Source organism: Heterocephalus glaber, unplaced genomic scaffold, assembly GCF_053883595.1.
Source record: "Heterocephalus glaber isolate CG9 unplaced genomic scaffold, H.glaber_assembly_v1.0 deba00000331, whole genome shotgun sequence".
Taxonomy (NCBI): Eukaryota; Metazoa; Chordata; class Mammalia; order Rodentia; family Bathyergidae; genus Heterocephalus; species Heterocephalus glaber.
In genome coordinates, this window is record NW_028258142.1 from 468,307 (window position 1) to 482,787 (window position 14,481).

At 49.0% G+C, this 14,481-nt stretch overlaps 1 protein-coding gene across 7 annotated transcripts in view; it reads left to right on the top strand.

Moving 5' to 3' along the window:
• Positions 1–14,481, top strand: part of Slc66a2 (solute carrier family 66 member 2) — a 43,116-nt gene that overhangs the window by 23,364 nt on the left and 5,271 nt on the right. For 5 of the 7 annotated variants that reach the window (XR_015443022.1, XM_087190958.1, XM_004861908.4 and 2 more), the window contains one exon: positions 6,799–7,015. Coding sequence is in view for 5 of the 7 variants with exons in the window: in XM_087190958.1 (XP_087047084.1) it covers positions 6,799–7,015 (217 nt within the window). In the remaining 2 variants the exon portion in view is untranslated. Of the gene's footprint in view, positions 1–6,798; positions 7,016–7,429; positions 14,480–14,481 lie in introns of those variants that run through there. The other 2 variants (XR_015443023.1, XM_087190970.1) reach the window with 1 other exon arrangement.

A 14,481-nucleotide genomic window follows, 5' to 3' on the forward strand; every position in this document is an offset into this window, starting at 1 on the left:
GAGTTGCACCTTTATCGTATGGTGAGTATGGACACAGGTCTTGGCCCGAGTGGCACAGACTGCTATTCTACTGCTGTTTAGATTTTCTGGGATAACTATTTCTCCAGGTGCATTTCATATGACATGTTCCAAGGATTAAGTGGTTGTTTTTTGTAATATTTACCAGTTATGGTTGTTGGTGGAGATCTTTGTGGCACTGTTCTAGAAGAACTCAATTGACCATTGTCATTAATTTGAAACGCTGGAAGCTGCAATTAGGAAGAATGTCTCAGGCTAGCAACATGCTCTTTTGTTGTTCTTTTTCTCCTTCTCCTTTTTCTTTTGTGAAAAAGAAAAAGGATTAAACCCAGGGCCTTTGTACTGAACTGCATCCCAGCTCACTTTCTGTTTTGAGACAAGGTCTTGCTAAGTCACTAAGTTGCTCAGGCTGAGCTCAAACTTGCCATCTTCCTACCTCTGCCTCTTGGAGTCCTAGGATTACTGGCCCCATGACTGGTTTGTGTTTTTTCATGTCAGCAGCTGAGGAATAATTGAGCAGCTTGAGGTGGTTTAGTGTCAAGGACGGGCATAAGCACTGTCCTGAAGTCCTGCTGTAGAAATAGATAACCTTAAAACTCTTAAAACAAAGGTGCTTTCTTGATTTGGGAAGAACCTTTATTGAAGGCTCCTCCTCCCAGGCCAGGGCCATTCTGGGGCTCATTCAGTGGTGTGGTTGTGTAATGAGCTTGCTGCAGAACTGTGTAATAAACTTGCTGTGGGACCAGAGGCTGTGTCCTGTCAACCCACGGTGATAGAATACTTGTTCTGCAGGCATCAGTGTTGAGGACAGACCACAGAAACTGTGGCCTCCACCTCTCTCACCTGTCTATAGGGTATCACGTGAGCAGACCCTCGTAGACTGGATGTTAATAAGGATAGAGGGGAAAGGCTCCTGGAAATGAGAGGCAGCACATTGCTGATGGCCCGTAACAGCCGTCTCTGCTCTGCTATTCCTCTGGCTTTTACTGTGACCACCACAGTAACAGGGAGCCTTGGTGGTCATCATTAGGGTCAGTACCATGACACAGCCTCAGATTTGGACCTGGACATAGTCTCAGTAGTTGCTGGCTTTGTCCTTGTGAAGTGGTAGGTGTTCCATGTTTCTCAGCGGGTGCCCTTTGGAAACCAGCATGGCGGTTTTGAATGTGGGATGTGCTTGCATCTGGCTCTGCTACTCAGTTCCTTCTGGGATGGGATTCCATTGCTTAGCATATCAGGTCTGGAATCTCTGGGCCTCCGCTGGCCCAGCCAAGCTCTGTGCCCTGTACCTGGTGTGGGCAAGAGAAAGAAGGGTATGGGCCAGGGTCATGATCCTCGGCCTTAAAAGCCAGGAGAGACATTTCTCCTCCCTCTGCAGCAGGTCCTGCTATTTTCCTTAAAATCTGTGGATAACTGACCTTTAGGACAAAGGAAAAGTTGGCGCTGGCCTGTACATGGCCCCTGTGGAAATAGACGCAGTCAGCATGTGAGCCACATGTGAAATATTTTCTTTTTATTTTACTAGAGATTGAACCCAGGGCCTTCACACTGAGCCTGGCACTCTTATTTAAAAAAATTTTTTTGAGACAGGTTCTCCCTATGCCACTGAATTGTCCAGGCTGGACTTGAGCTTGTGGTCCTCCTGCCTCGGCCTCTCAGAGTTTTGAGATTACAGGCGTGCATCACCATGTGGAATTTTACATTTCTAGCAGCTCATTTAAAAAGTGAGTGTGGTAGTGCATCCTCACAATCTTAGCTACATAGGAGGATTGCAAGTTCAAGATTAACAAGGGCAACTTAAACAGGACCCATCTCATAAAAAGAATAAAGTGAACAATGGCAGAGTTAACATTTCTGCTTTTTACTGCAGTGTCATTTCAGCATGTCATCATCGTAGACACTGTTGGCAGGAGATCTCTTGCCTCTTTGTACTAAGTCCTCAAAGTCAAATGGGTGCTGTTCACCCAGATGAGCCTCACGATGCTTAGTGCCACGTGGTGGCTGGACCCTGGGGCAGGAGGGAGACTGCTCGTCTAAACTGTCCGGAAGGGCCTTGGGGTTTGGAGATGTGGAACATATTTATGTTATTCCTGATCACCGAAAGCTCCTCGCTATTGCTTTGGACTTGAGGCTGGCAGGCTGTCTATGTGGGAAGCTGGCTTTGCTCTTGGTTAGTCACCCTTCCCGGACTAGAGCCATGTTTTGATGCTGCTGGGATCTGTCCTTTGCAGAGAGCCACACCCTTCTCGCTCTGCATCCTAATTGTCTACCTAAGAGGTCTGGAAGTGTTAACATTACCTGTCTCTTCCTGGCTGGTTTAAAACTACAAAAGGAGGAATGTGAGTCCTCTCCCACTGTGGTGTAGCACAGAATGAGAGAGCTGTTGGGGATCCACGCATCTCTGGGGCCATGCAGGTGCATGTCTGGTAATGGCCCAGTGCCCCCAGGCCCTGTACACTCAGGTGGATTGGCACTGTCCCCACAGAGTGGATCTGGGCTGCTCCCTGCCGGAGTTAGGCCCTGTGACTCATTCTTCAGTGGGGATATGAGGAGCTGCTTCACAGAGCATTCCTCACATTGGGGATTTTGCTCCTTGTGACCCTTAGGGAATGAACCCAGTGGTCAAGGTTTTGTTACACTTCTGTCATGAATTCCTCCTTGATGCACCCTCAGGTTCGTGGATTAAGAAAAGGGCTCCCAGTGGCAGGCTGGGCTCCCAATATCTTGAGTCCACAGCATGTAGGGATGGTTGTGGCGATACCACCAATGGTGTGGGTCGCCACCCCAGCTATGATAGGAGACCCTCTTGGACCTCAGAGGCTGTGGCTGTGGGTCTGCAGCGGGGGAACTGAGTATTTTGGGGATGTGGAGAGGAATATGCTCTCCTTGGAAGTGATCCTAACTTGCCAGTGGAGCTTAGGAACATTGTGTTGTGCTGTGGCCATAGTGTTATCAGGACACGCTCTCCTGACCCAGCTCCATCTGCCACAACAGCCCCTCCCCTATTGGGCCCCACTTCATGCTGTGCTGGGTGTGAGTCACCTTTTCCTGGTCACCCTCAGCAGTCACCAGCATCCCAACCTCAATTCCAGCACCCGTGAGGTGGGAGCTGGAGGCCCAGCAAGAGTCTGGTAGACCCCCGATGCTCTTCTGACCCGAGACAGGGCTGCCTCGCCAGCAGGGCCTTAGATGCTTGTCAGGGTCTTCTGAGAACACAGTTCCCAAGGGTGGTTGTACCTTCTAGTGGTAAGGAAGGTAAGGCTGGAGCAGAGGCCTAGCAGGGGCCTGGAGAAAAGACCACCCCATCCCATGCCTGTGTTAGACCTAGCAGCTTGCTTCCTTTCCCCAGCAGCTGTTACTGTCCTAGATACTACAAAGCTACAACATGGCCTGGGGCTGAGGAGAGAGCTGCTTTTAGTGAGGGAGTAGGAAGGACTGCCTGAACTGGCACAGGCAGGCCACATGAGGGTGCTCATGGACTGCCGGAGGAGTCAGGAATTGATTATAAGCCCTAAAAGTTGGAGTTGAGTCTGTCCTGTCATTGATGGGGTCTCCCTCCTACACTTTCCTCACTGCCCTCAGGGTGAGGCCTGTGAGGGTCAGAAAATCCTGCCTTCATGTGTTTTTGCTCCTGATGGTCGGTAGGCCCAGGGTCTCTTGGCATTCTAACTCTTGGGACTACATGTAGTACCAAGAGTCATACAGGTCCTCAGTTTACCAGAACTGACTGCAAGTTGTTTTTCTGGTCACACCCCTATACATACTGGACCACAGAGTTGTGGCCTGGGTAGGCACCCCTGAGGTAGCTACACCCCCCACCCCGGGGGACCCATAAGTGTCCCTGTGCAGAGACACAGAGGTCCCCTGACTCTTGACTCCTGGGAGGTGTTGCAGAACAGCAGAGATGGGAAACAGGGGAGGGTGATAGAATCCTCCCTGCAGGTGCCCACCTCCACCCCTGCACCTGCCCTTCCCTGGCAGAGACCATCCTGGAGGCCTTGATGTCCAGCAGCATACTTTGCCCCAGGCATATGGATACCAAAGGTGCCTCCGCAGCTGCTCAGAGATGCGCTTTGGAGCAGTGACCAGCTAGCTGCCTTCTTTTTCTTTGAACAGTGATGCTCATAACTTGAGAGTGAATAAATAATTACACTGAGATTGGGAATGGGTTTCATGGTTATCTTTTTTTTAAGATCAGTTCTGTGGAGGCTTAGTTTAGCTATAACAGGATGCCCCTCGTTTAGGTGGAAAACAAATGCACCTTTAGAACATTGAGGGGTATGTTTTATAGGATCAAGGGTTTGGGAATGCTGAGGGGAGATGGAGATCTCCTGTGTCCCTCATGTTGGCATATATTTCCTACATGTGCCTATGCTGCTAATATCTGGGTCCTGACTCCTTTGAAGCCTCTGATTAGGGTCAGCATTTCTTTGTAGGGAAGGGGTCCCCGTAAGGTGGAGGGCCAGGAAGTGGCAGCTGAAAATTTGTTTTAAAATTGCCTGTGGCTTTACTTGGGTCTGCATGGTACTCCGTGTTTCCTCTCCTTAACAGGAGCACTGGGGCAGCTCCCTGAACTCACTTCTGTGAACACAGAGAGCTTGTCCTTCTCTTGTGACTAGTCATGCTGAGCATCATTTCATGTGCCTCTGTCTTCCTGGAGAAATGTCCAAACTCTTTGCCTAACTTTTAAATTGGGTTGTCTTTATTGTTGCAAATCATACAGATTCAAAAGGCATATTTGCCCCACCCTCAGAAGTTATAAGTGATACATATTTTGTAGATTATTAAAACTTAGTGTTCTTCCAGAGCTTCTCTTACCCTTTCCATGTGCAGGAGGTAAACCCAGGACACTAGGTCCAGCCTTTATCAGACTTTCCAAGCTTGCTCTCTGCCTGTTGGATGACTAACTGGCCAGGAGATGTCCATTGTCCAGGTCCCTGTGATCCAGCTGAAGGGCTGCCTCCATGGCTTCTGGGTCCCTGGTCACTAGCACAGGATGTGCTGCTGATAGCATGTTGGCCTGTAGGCTTCTACAGGCAGAAGTTCACTGTCAGGAATCTGCTTAACCTCTGAAGGTCAGTTCCTAGCACTACTTAGAAGGGCTGGTACAGAAGGAGAGGTGCTGGAGAAGGGGACAGAGACCCCCATCTGATGCCTCTGCTCTCCCCTGGTACCCTGGAGAAAGCCCCTCCTAGGTCCAGGGTCCTCATCTGGAGCAGCCTGGTGCTTACCCCCTCAGGCCTGGTAAACACATACTGGAGCTCAGAATGGTTCCATGAGTGCTGGGTGTGCTGAAGGCTCTGCATGAAGGCTAACTGAATCCCAGCAAAGTATACTGGCCTTGAGGGGTGTGTGCAGATGACACATTCCTGACATCCTCAGTTCCCTTTGCAGGACCCTGGCCCCATAGTGGGCTTGAGCTGTCTCAGAGTTTTATCATTAAGTTGGTAATGTGCCTGAGGCTCAGGTGGGACAGGAACCCCAGTTCTAGGAAGGTAGGTCCTGACTGGAATTTCACCTGGGCCTTGGCTACAGTGAGAACTGGGTGGCTTCAGGATGCAGCAGTTCCTTCATAGTTGCTGAGCATGGAAAATGGAGTGTATAGTAGATTTCCAGGTTGACTGGTGTGTGATGTGCACAGAATGCTTTGTGTTCATCTGTCCAAGTGTCATTTAATTCACTGATTTGCGTGAGTACTTATGAATGTAGTTTCCACGGGATACATCATGATCCAAGTCATACTGTTCTGGTGATGGAGTGTGTAATAATAATAATGGTGTCCATTGGTCCTCATGAGCTGGGTGCATAGAAGGCAGAGCTACAGTTCTAACCCAGAAATTAGACTCCATGGGCTACAGAGCAATCCTTCCTAGAACACTTAAATGAAATTAAAAGAGTTAGCAACTTTTATGTTGATAACTGTAAAAGGATCCATGAGAAAGAAGCACCTTGATCTGAAGCAAGTGCAGCTCACCTTTCCCCATAGTGTCCTTGGCCTGCTCATATCTCCCCATCTCAACCATGACTTCACATCTTAACACCAACCATAACTTCTTAGCTCTCCTCACCATGACCTTGACCTTCTTACCCTGACCGTACTGTCATATAGTTCATCTGTCTCCATACTGACTTTCATCTCCCCACATTGACCTTGATCCTCTCACAGTGACCTTGACCTGTCTCTTGGTGTCTTTCTTGTGTTAGTTAGCTTTACTTTGCTGTGACAGAATACCCGAGGAAAACAACTTACAGGGGGAAAAGATTTATTTTGTTTCATGCTTTCAAGTTTCAGTCCATGATCTCCTGGCTGGAATGCAGAAACAGCACGACATGGGGCATGGTGCACGAAAGCTGCTCACCTCATGGCAGCCAGGAAAAAGCCAGAAATGGGCAACCTTTAAAGCTACCTTCCACCAATGACCTGCTTCATCCAGCTTAGCCCCACCTCCTAATAAGCCCTGTCAGCTAGTGAGCTAACTCATAAATGGATTAATCCATTTGGTGAAGTTAGAGCCTTCACAGTCCAGTTAATTCCCAAAGCCCATCAGCTGGTAATCAAGTCTTCAACACAGTGGGCCTTCTGGGGGATATCTTGGATCCCACCCATAACAGTTTTAGTATATGTGCTGCCAAAGTGAGCACAGATCTCACCCATAACAACTGGTCTCTGGGTTCCCCTCCCTGCCCACACTGATGTGATCTTTCCATCCCTTGTCCTTACCTGTGCCTGAACCTTGGCCTGCTCACCCAGCTAAGGTGGCTCTCTTCTTCTGTCCCTAGACTTCGATCTGCACCACTTCTGGCACTGGAGCAGCTTCACTGACTATGTGCAGTGTGTCCTGGCCTTCACGGGTGTGGCGGGCTACATCACCTACCTGTCCATCGACTCGGCCGTGTTTGTGGAGGCGCTGGGCTTTCTGGCTGTGCTGACCGAGGCCATGTTGGGTGTGCCACAACTGTACCGCAACCACCACCACCGCTCCACGGAGGGCATGAGGTAAGGGGTACTGCTGTGGAGTGCTGCCACAGCACTGTGACACTGTCCAAGTACCTGTAGATACAGGGGAATCAAACAGGTGGACACATCAGTCCTTTGGTCTCTTGTCTGGGTGGATGTGTTCATGTGGGATGGGGTGGAAGAGCTCTCTCCTGAGGTGATGATGACCTGTTAGAGCCCATTGAGATTGAGACTTTGAGGAGCAAAATGCCAGGGTGGCTGGATGGGGCAGGCAGACTGCCCACAAGACAAGGGGTAGGGCAGGGCCGGTGACCCTCCCATGGATGCCATTAACTCTGTGGCACTGCCTCAGTGGGACCAGCTTGGCCTCCAGTTGCTAACACGTTGGGCAGAGGTGGGTGCAAGTACAGTGAGGACCAACCAGACTAAAGTAGCGCTGCCTGTGCGCTGCAGGAATAAGCTCCAGAGATGGTATCTGGCACATCAGCAATACAGGTTCATTGGCGATGCTGAAGGGAAACAGTTTTGCTCACAACAGATCAACTGTTAAGGAAGAGGAAGCAGACCAGCCTGTTATTTAACTCAGTACTCTAGTTCTTGCTGAGGACCCCATCCTACTTCTCACTGAGGACCCGATCCCTCCTTTTCGTTGAGGCCTTCAATCTCCTTCTTACTAAGGACACTAAAGGTATGTGTTGAGATGCAGGTGTGCACTTTAAGTAGAGGCATGTGTTGTGGGTTCATGTGTGGGGTGTGGGTGCATATATAAGGTGTGAGTGCAGGTGTGAAGTTGGATAGAGGTGTGCTGGGATGCAGGTGTATGCTGTGGCTTCAGGTAGGAGGCGTTGGGACAAGTTTGTGATGTGGGTGCGGGTGTGAGGTATAGGTAGGTGTAGGTGTGGGCTCCAAGTGGTGTGAACTGTGGCCATGGCTGAGAGTCATTTAAGTACAGGTCTGGGCTTTGCCATAGTGTATAGGTATGAAGGAGGGATCTGAGCTGGTGAGTGTGACCACAGCAAATGAACATCTCTGGGGTCACTGGAGTTGTGCAGTGAGGTGGGTGGAAGCTTGAGCTCGGCCTGGGAAGTTTCTTCACTAGTGGGGCCGGCCCGTGAAGGTCCTGGGGCTCAGGTTTGGGGTTGACAGGTGGTGGGAAGTTGGCCAGGACGGGAAGTGGGCATGTAGGGTGAGTGTCTGCTCTGGGTGTGTTGCTATGCTTGTGGAGCAGAGTAGCTCTGGAATTGGGCCTGGACTGAGCATGAGAGGAGCCCTGTTGTTCTGTGTGGAGTTCCCTAGTACTCCATGCTGGGAGATTCCACAGGAGGTCTGTTGTACTTAGCCTTATACTCACACCTGGCAGGGAGTATGGTAGCCATGTGGTGAGGGCCTGAGGCCCAGTCCAACAGTTGCACTCTTGTCCCTTCTCTGCTGGTGAGGGTCTCATAGCGCGGTCTGTCTTTGTAGGAGCATGCAGGACGGGGTGTGCATTCTGCCCAGTGAAACCTACTCAAAGGGCCCTTCCAATGGGCCAACATTCCAGCTCCCTGGAGGAAAGTGTATATTCTGTGGAGCCCACGTGGTTTGCACAGGGGCTGCCCTTGTCTGGTCAAGAATGTGGGAGTCCTCCCCAAATCTGAGTTCCTGCGGGGAGAGGGGACAGGCCTTTCTCAGGACATGAGCTTAGGCTCAGGTGTTAGGTCAGTTCTTCCTGTGCATATGAACATTCCAGAGACTTGGTGGAAGGGAGAGCGCAGCTCTTAGTACTGTGGCCTAGGAGTCCAGTTTCAGCGTGAATGTTGGAGGGACCCAAATGTTCAGACTTGGAGTTCAGATATGAGAAGGGTGTTCCCTACCTAATATGGGAGCACTAAGACCACAACTGCTGTTGCTCAGGTGCCGCCTGCACCTCAGTTCTTACTGAGGTTTTAGCATCACCCATGAGCAAGTTCTGGAAGCCTGGCAGCTTTTCTTCCAGATCTGAGATCTGGAACCCCAGCATTGGATGCCAAGGAGCTTTTAGTCTCTCTGTTTCCAGCTGAGGGCTGAGGTACAGTGGAGAAGGCAGCATGGAGCTAGAAAGGGATGGATCTGCAGAGACCACCAGCTGCCTGCTGGTGAGGCTCCCTGGGGCAGGTACAGGGCTGCTTTGGGTGCCGGCCTGTTCCCACTGCTGCAAGGTTGATGCTGGTCCTGGGGTCTTTCTGTGGTCCCCAGAAAGGTCTTTCTTGCTGGATTGTCTCCTTGCAGGCTCTGAGTAGGGCTCACAGATCTATTCCTGTTGGACTCCTGTGCTGCCCTTGCCCCATTCTGGGTTCTGCTTAAGCTCAGGCATGTGCTGTTTGTGTATCTCCCAGATACCTGTTGGATTGCCCATCATGAAGCCTGACTGGAATGTCTCAGGTTCCGGTAAATCCTGATTTTCTTTAGCTGGAGCATTGTGGTACCCACAGATCTGGTGGGATATGTGATTGTTGAACCCGTTGTGGTCAGTGGTGTCTGAAAATGAATTTCATAGAATATAGTTACTTGCAGTGTTGGATTTAAAACGCTGTATCTAAAATATGTATGGAAGTATATGTGCTTTTAGATGCATAAAAACCAGGAGTTCGGTGGGGTGGAGTAACATGACAGTGTGAAGATTTTGTCTTTTTCTCCAAGGACCCTCTAGCACCTCTGCCCTCGGTTGGGGAGGTATCGGTATCCTGGAATCTATGTCAGGACCTCAGCTTCAACTGCACCTCAAACAGAAGGTCATTAGGATGCTTAAAACCAGAGAGACTTGTGAATTCTTGAGTTGCCTAATTTGAGTATCCTGGTAGCATACTTCCTTCTGGAAAATCCTACCTTAATAGACACACATGCACAGATAGGTGCACACATACACCTGCACACTGGTGTGCACACACTGTGTGTATTTAGACCTCCAGACATTTAGACGCATGCACATACATTCATATGCCCTCTATATACACATACTCATGCATATACATATGTACCTCCCATGTAGCCACACATGTATACAAATGAGTGTTCATACATGCCTACACACAGGTGTGCGCAAACACTAAGACCCATACACATACATGCATACAACAGGCTCATGTACACGAAATGCCCCCAAGGCACAGACAGCACATACATGTACAAGTGGGTGTACATACATATACATGCCTGTACCCATAGGCTTGCACCTAGAGATATACCTATATAGATGCTTATACAGATATGCATAACACACATATACACACATATGCCCCTTCATGCATACAGGCACCTACACCCACACATCTGTACGGTTGCGTGTGCAAATTCACACATGTACATACAAGCATGCACCTAGAACTGCACACACATTAACACACATGCATCACACACCCTCCCACACATGCCTACACAAACACTGTTTCTACCTTGGAATAACTGCCAGAGATACTTTTGAATAATAATTTCCCTGTTGAAAAACAGGAAGTGGTTGTGGCTTTGGAACCAGTGTCAAGAAATAATGAAGCTTTTAAAATAACTTTACTCATTAAAAACCCCGAAAGACAAATTCTATGGGGATGTTTGGATCCTTCTTCCTCCAGGTTTTACTAGATCTAAAGACTGTTCCCTAACAAGTAATTATTGGAGCGCGAGGGTGGGAGCAAATAATAAGAGGAGGCCGAGCATTCAGCCTCCAGCATTAGGACTCATTATTATTGAGGAACAGGGAAGGAATGCGCCGGGGAACACATTGGAAATGCAGAACTTGGAGGCAGAGACATTGTAGATTGAGTGGGGCAGACACCCTGCTGCACGGCCATGGTTGTGAGTGCGGATAAGAGGCCGTAAGGACGGACGGGGTGATGGAAGGCGGCGGATAGGTATGGCCAAGGCCTTGAGGAGGAAGCTGAGGCACAGGCCACCCTTCTTGGCTGTGGTGACTAGACTTTGCACATCTGTGTGTTCTTTCAGGGCCATTCCAGCCACTTGGCTGAGTCGTCGGAGACGGTGGCCTCATGCCATTGCAGGTCGCATCCAGGAGCTGGCTCTGCACCTCGCCTGTCCTGTGCAGGCCCCTTAGATCCATAGCCTTTTTGGGAACAGAGCATCTCTTTGTCACTCTCATAAGAGGCTGACAGATCTGTGAGTGGAAGGTGCTGTGTACCACATGTGTGATTAAGCAAGCCCTGGAACACACAGGCTAGTTGGCCTGTCCACTGGAACAGGAGGGCTGGAATAAAGAGTTAAAAGCCCTGGGACATTAAAAAAATATAACTCAAATGATACGTAATTCACATGCCATAAATCACCAGAAGTGTACCATTTAATAACCTTGGTGTACACACAGTTTGTGCATCTACCAGTCTAATTCTAGAGCATTTTTAGCACCCTAAAGATTTGTAACCCGTACTCATTTGCAGTTATTCTCCATTTGTTCCAGGCTCCTGTGTCTGCCACCCCCCTCCCCAACCCACCACTAATCCACTTTGTCTCTCCTATTGTTCCTTTTCTGGACACTTCACATATATGGACCTTACAGCGTGTACCCCTTAGTATCTGGTTTTTCTGCAGTGGAATGTTTTCAAAGTCTAACCATGTTGTAGATATGTTGGTACTTCATTCTTTTTATGGCCAAATAATGGTTCATATGAATGTACCAGGTTATGTTTATCCATTCTTGAGTTGATGGACATTTGAGTTGTTCAGCACCTTTCAGGCTTTTATGACTAATGCTTCCCTGAACATTAATGTGCATGTTTTTAGGAGGATATTTGTTTTCTTTGCTCTTGGACAAATGCCTAGCTAGGATGGCTGGGTCGTGTGGTAGGGGCTGTAGCTGTTTTCTGTGGTGTCTGTACCATTGCACATTCCCACTAGCTATGTGTAGGGTACTGATTCCCCAAGGCCCTTTCCGCACTTGTCTGCCCTTTTTTCCAGCCATCCGTGTGGGTGTGTAATGGTGTCTTGTTGCTGGTTTGTTTGTTTTACTGTACTGGGGTTTGAGCCCAGAGCCTCACTTATGCTAAGCAAATGTTCTACCACTGGGCTACATCCTCAGACCTTTTTATTTATTATTTTGAGACAAGGTGTCACTGGGTTGCCCAGGCTGTTCTCAAACCTGCAATCCTTCTGCCTCAGCCTCCTGAGTGGCTGAGATTATAGCACCACTGGGCCTGGCTTATTGCAGTTTTGATTTGCATTTCCCTGCTGACTAATGGCGTTGAGCATCTTTTCATGTGCTTATTGTCCTCTGTTATATATTCTTTGGAGAAATGTCTGTTTAGGCTCTCTGCCCATTTTTAAATTGGTTATTTGTGGGGGGGTTTTTTATTACTGGGTTGTAAGAGTCAAAAAATATATAAAATATATATATATCCTGGATATTAAAATGTTTCAAATACATGATTTATAAATATTTTCTCCCATTCTGTGGTTATCTTCTTCATTTGTTGCTGGTGTCCCTTACAGCATAAGATTTTAACTTTGATGAGCCCGGTGTGTGTTTTTCTTATGCTCATATTGTTGATGTCTCACCTAAGAGAGCTTTGCATAACCTAGGATCATAGACCACTTTTAGAGGTCTACTTTGGGTAGGTTTTCATTGTGGGTGAGCTCTTGTGGTGGAAGAGCTTGTCATGCCCCTTGTCATGGCTAGGGGCAGAATGGGCCACGGCTGGAAGGCAGTCCAAGCAGGTGCAGGAGCTGGCTCTCATCTTCCTGGCATGAAGGGAAAAGGCATTTCTGACGGCTGCCTAGGGTAAGGATGAGGTGAGAGGTATTTTAGGAACAGTGACCTGATATTCCAGTTTGGAAGAAGAATATTACAGCCGAGGATGAGGTAATGGGAACCCAGATTAAAACAGTGGTGGTGGTGGAGGAGGTCAGGCCAAGAGGTACTGAAGAGGGCAACAGCCACAGTAGGGGCCTGAAGAAGTAATCATAGGCCATCAGCCCCCAGAATGACCTAGAAGTAGAAAGCCTGGGTCCCTGAGTGACAGTCTCCCTCCCACCTATACTGGCTCCTCCTACAGGGTTCTCTGTCTTGAGGGTGGGCCTCCTGAACTGCACCTATTTGCCAATTAGAACCAGCACTTTCCTTTGTCCAGGGATGGAGGGACTTGGGGGGAGGGTGGCTCACTACTAGTTGGTCAAGGCTAAGCTCAGGGTGCTTTAGGAAGCTACTGGGTAGCAGAACTTCTGGGACTTGCTCTTTGAAGATGCTGTTGAGGCTGAAGTATTATGGAAAACTCAGTGTGGGGAAAAAAGGTAATTCATTGTCTCAGGGGAAGTAACACACTGAAAATTCCAACAGGCAGAACTGAACACTCTGGGTCCATGTAGAACCTGAATGTCTGCCCTCATGGTGCCTACAAGTGAGAACAAGTCATTCAGGATGGGCCCAAGCACCTGACCTGCTACCTGTCTTCCCTTCCCCATCCCTCAATGGCAGTTACATTTCTGTCCCAGGGAACAGCTGCGTGATCACCCACAAGATGTCCCACCTGAAGTGCAAAGTACAAGCTGGGCATCTAGGCAGCTAAAACTATCACCAGGCACAGGGTGCTACCCTGTGCCAGCAGTGACCTCTTGTCTCCCTTGCTGTGGTGGACAGTGTGCTTGTGCATTCAGGGCTCCAGGGTCACTCACAGCAAAGAACCCAGGAAGATTGCCTGGGAGAGGGACAGGACAGGTGGTCTTGGGGTCAGAACTGCAGCTGCACTTCCTGTCACCCTGGAACCTGACCTTTCCAGGCTTTGGAGTTAAACCCATAGGATCCCACACCTGCTTACTCTGTGATGTGATATTGGGAGAATTACTTAACTTCTTTGCCCAACAGGGTCACCAGGCCCCTTTGTGGTGTTTTGTTTGTTTATTTGCAGTAGTAGGGATTGAAGTCAGGGATTTTGCACACATCCCCAATTTTTTGTTTTTTTAATTTTTTTGAGACAGGGTTTCACTGTGTAGTTCAGGCTGGCCTTGAACTCACTATGTAGTCGAGGCTGGCCTCAAACTCAGTGATCCTCCTGCCTCAGCCTCCCAAGTGCTGGGATTACAGGCGTACACCACCACGCCCAGCTCCAGACATTATTAGTTTTATTTTTTTTTGAGACAAGTTCTTGCTAAGTTGCTAAATAATCCAGGCTGGGCTAGAATTTGGAATCTCCCTGCCTCAGCCTCCTAGAATGCTGGAATTATAGATATGTGCCACCATACTGGCTACCTCTTGGTGTTTTGCAGTTGCCTCAGGCAGATGCTCAGCACTCATGTGCAGTTGTGAGGAGCAGCTGCCTTTTTCATGGGGCTGTCTCATTCCTTGCTGGTTGTCCACCTTTGTAGCAGAGCAGGTACAAACCCAAACCAAGTCACACCTGGTTTCAGTCTCTCAATGGGCTACCTGTGCTCCTGGGTCACACTGCTCACCTCTGTATGTCTCCCTGTTCTCCCAGGTCACTGCTGACCTCCCTGACCTCCCTGTGTGTCTTGTCTTCCTGATTCACCTCTGACCACCCTCTTGTGTCTCT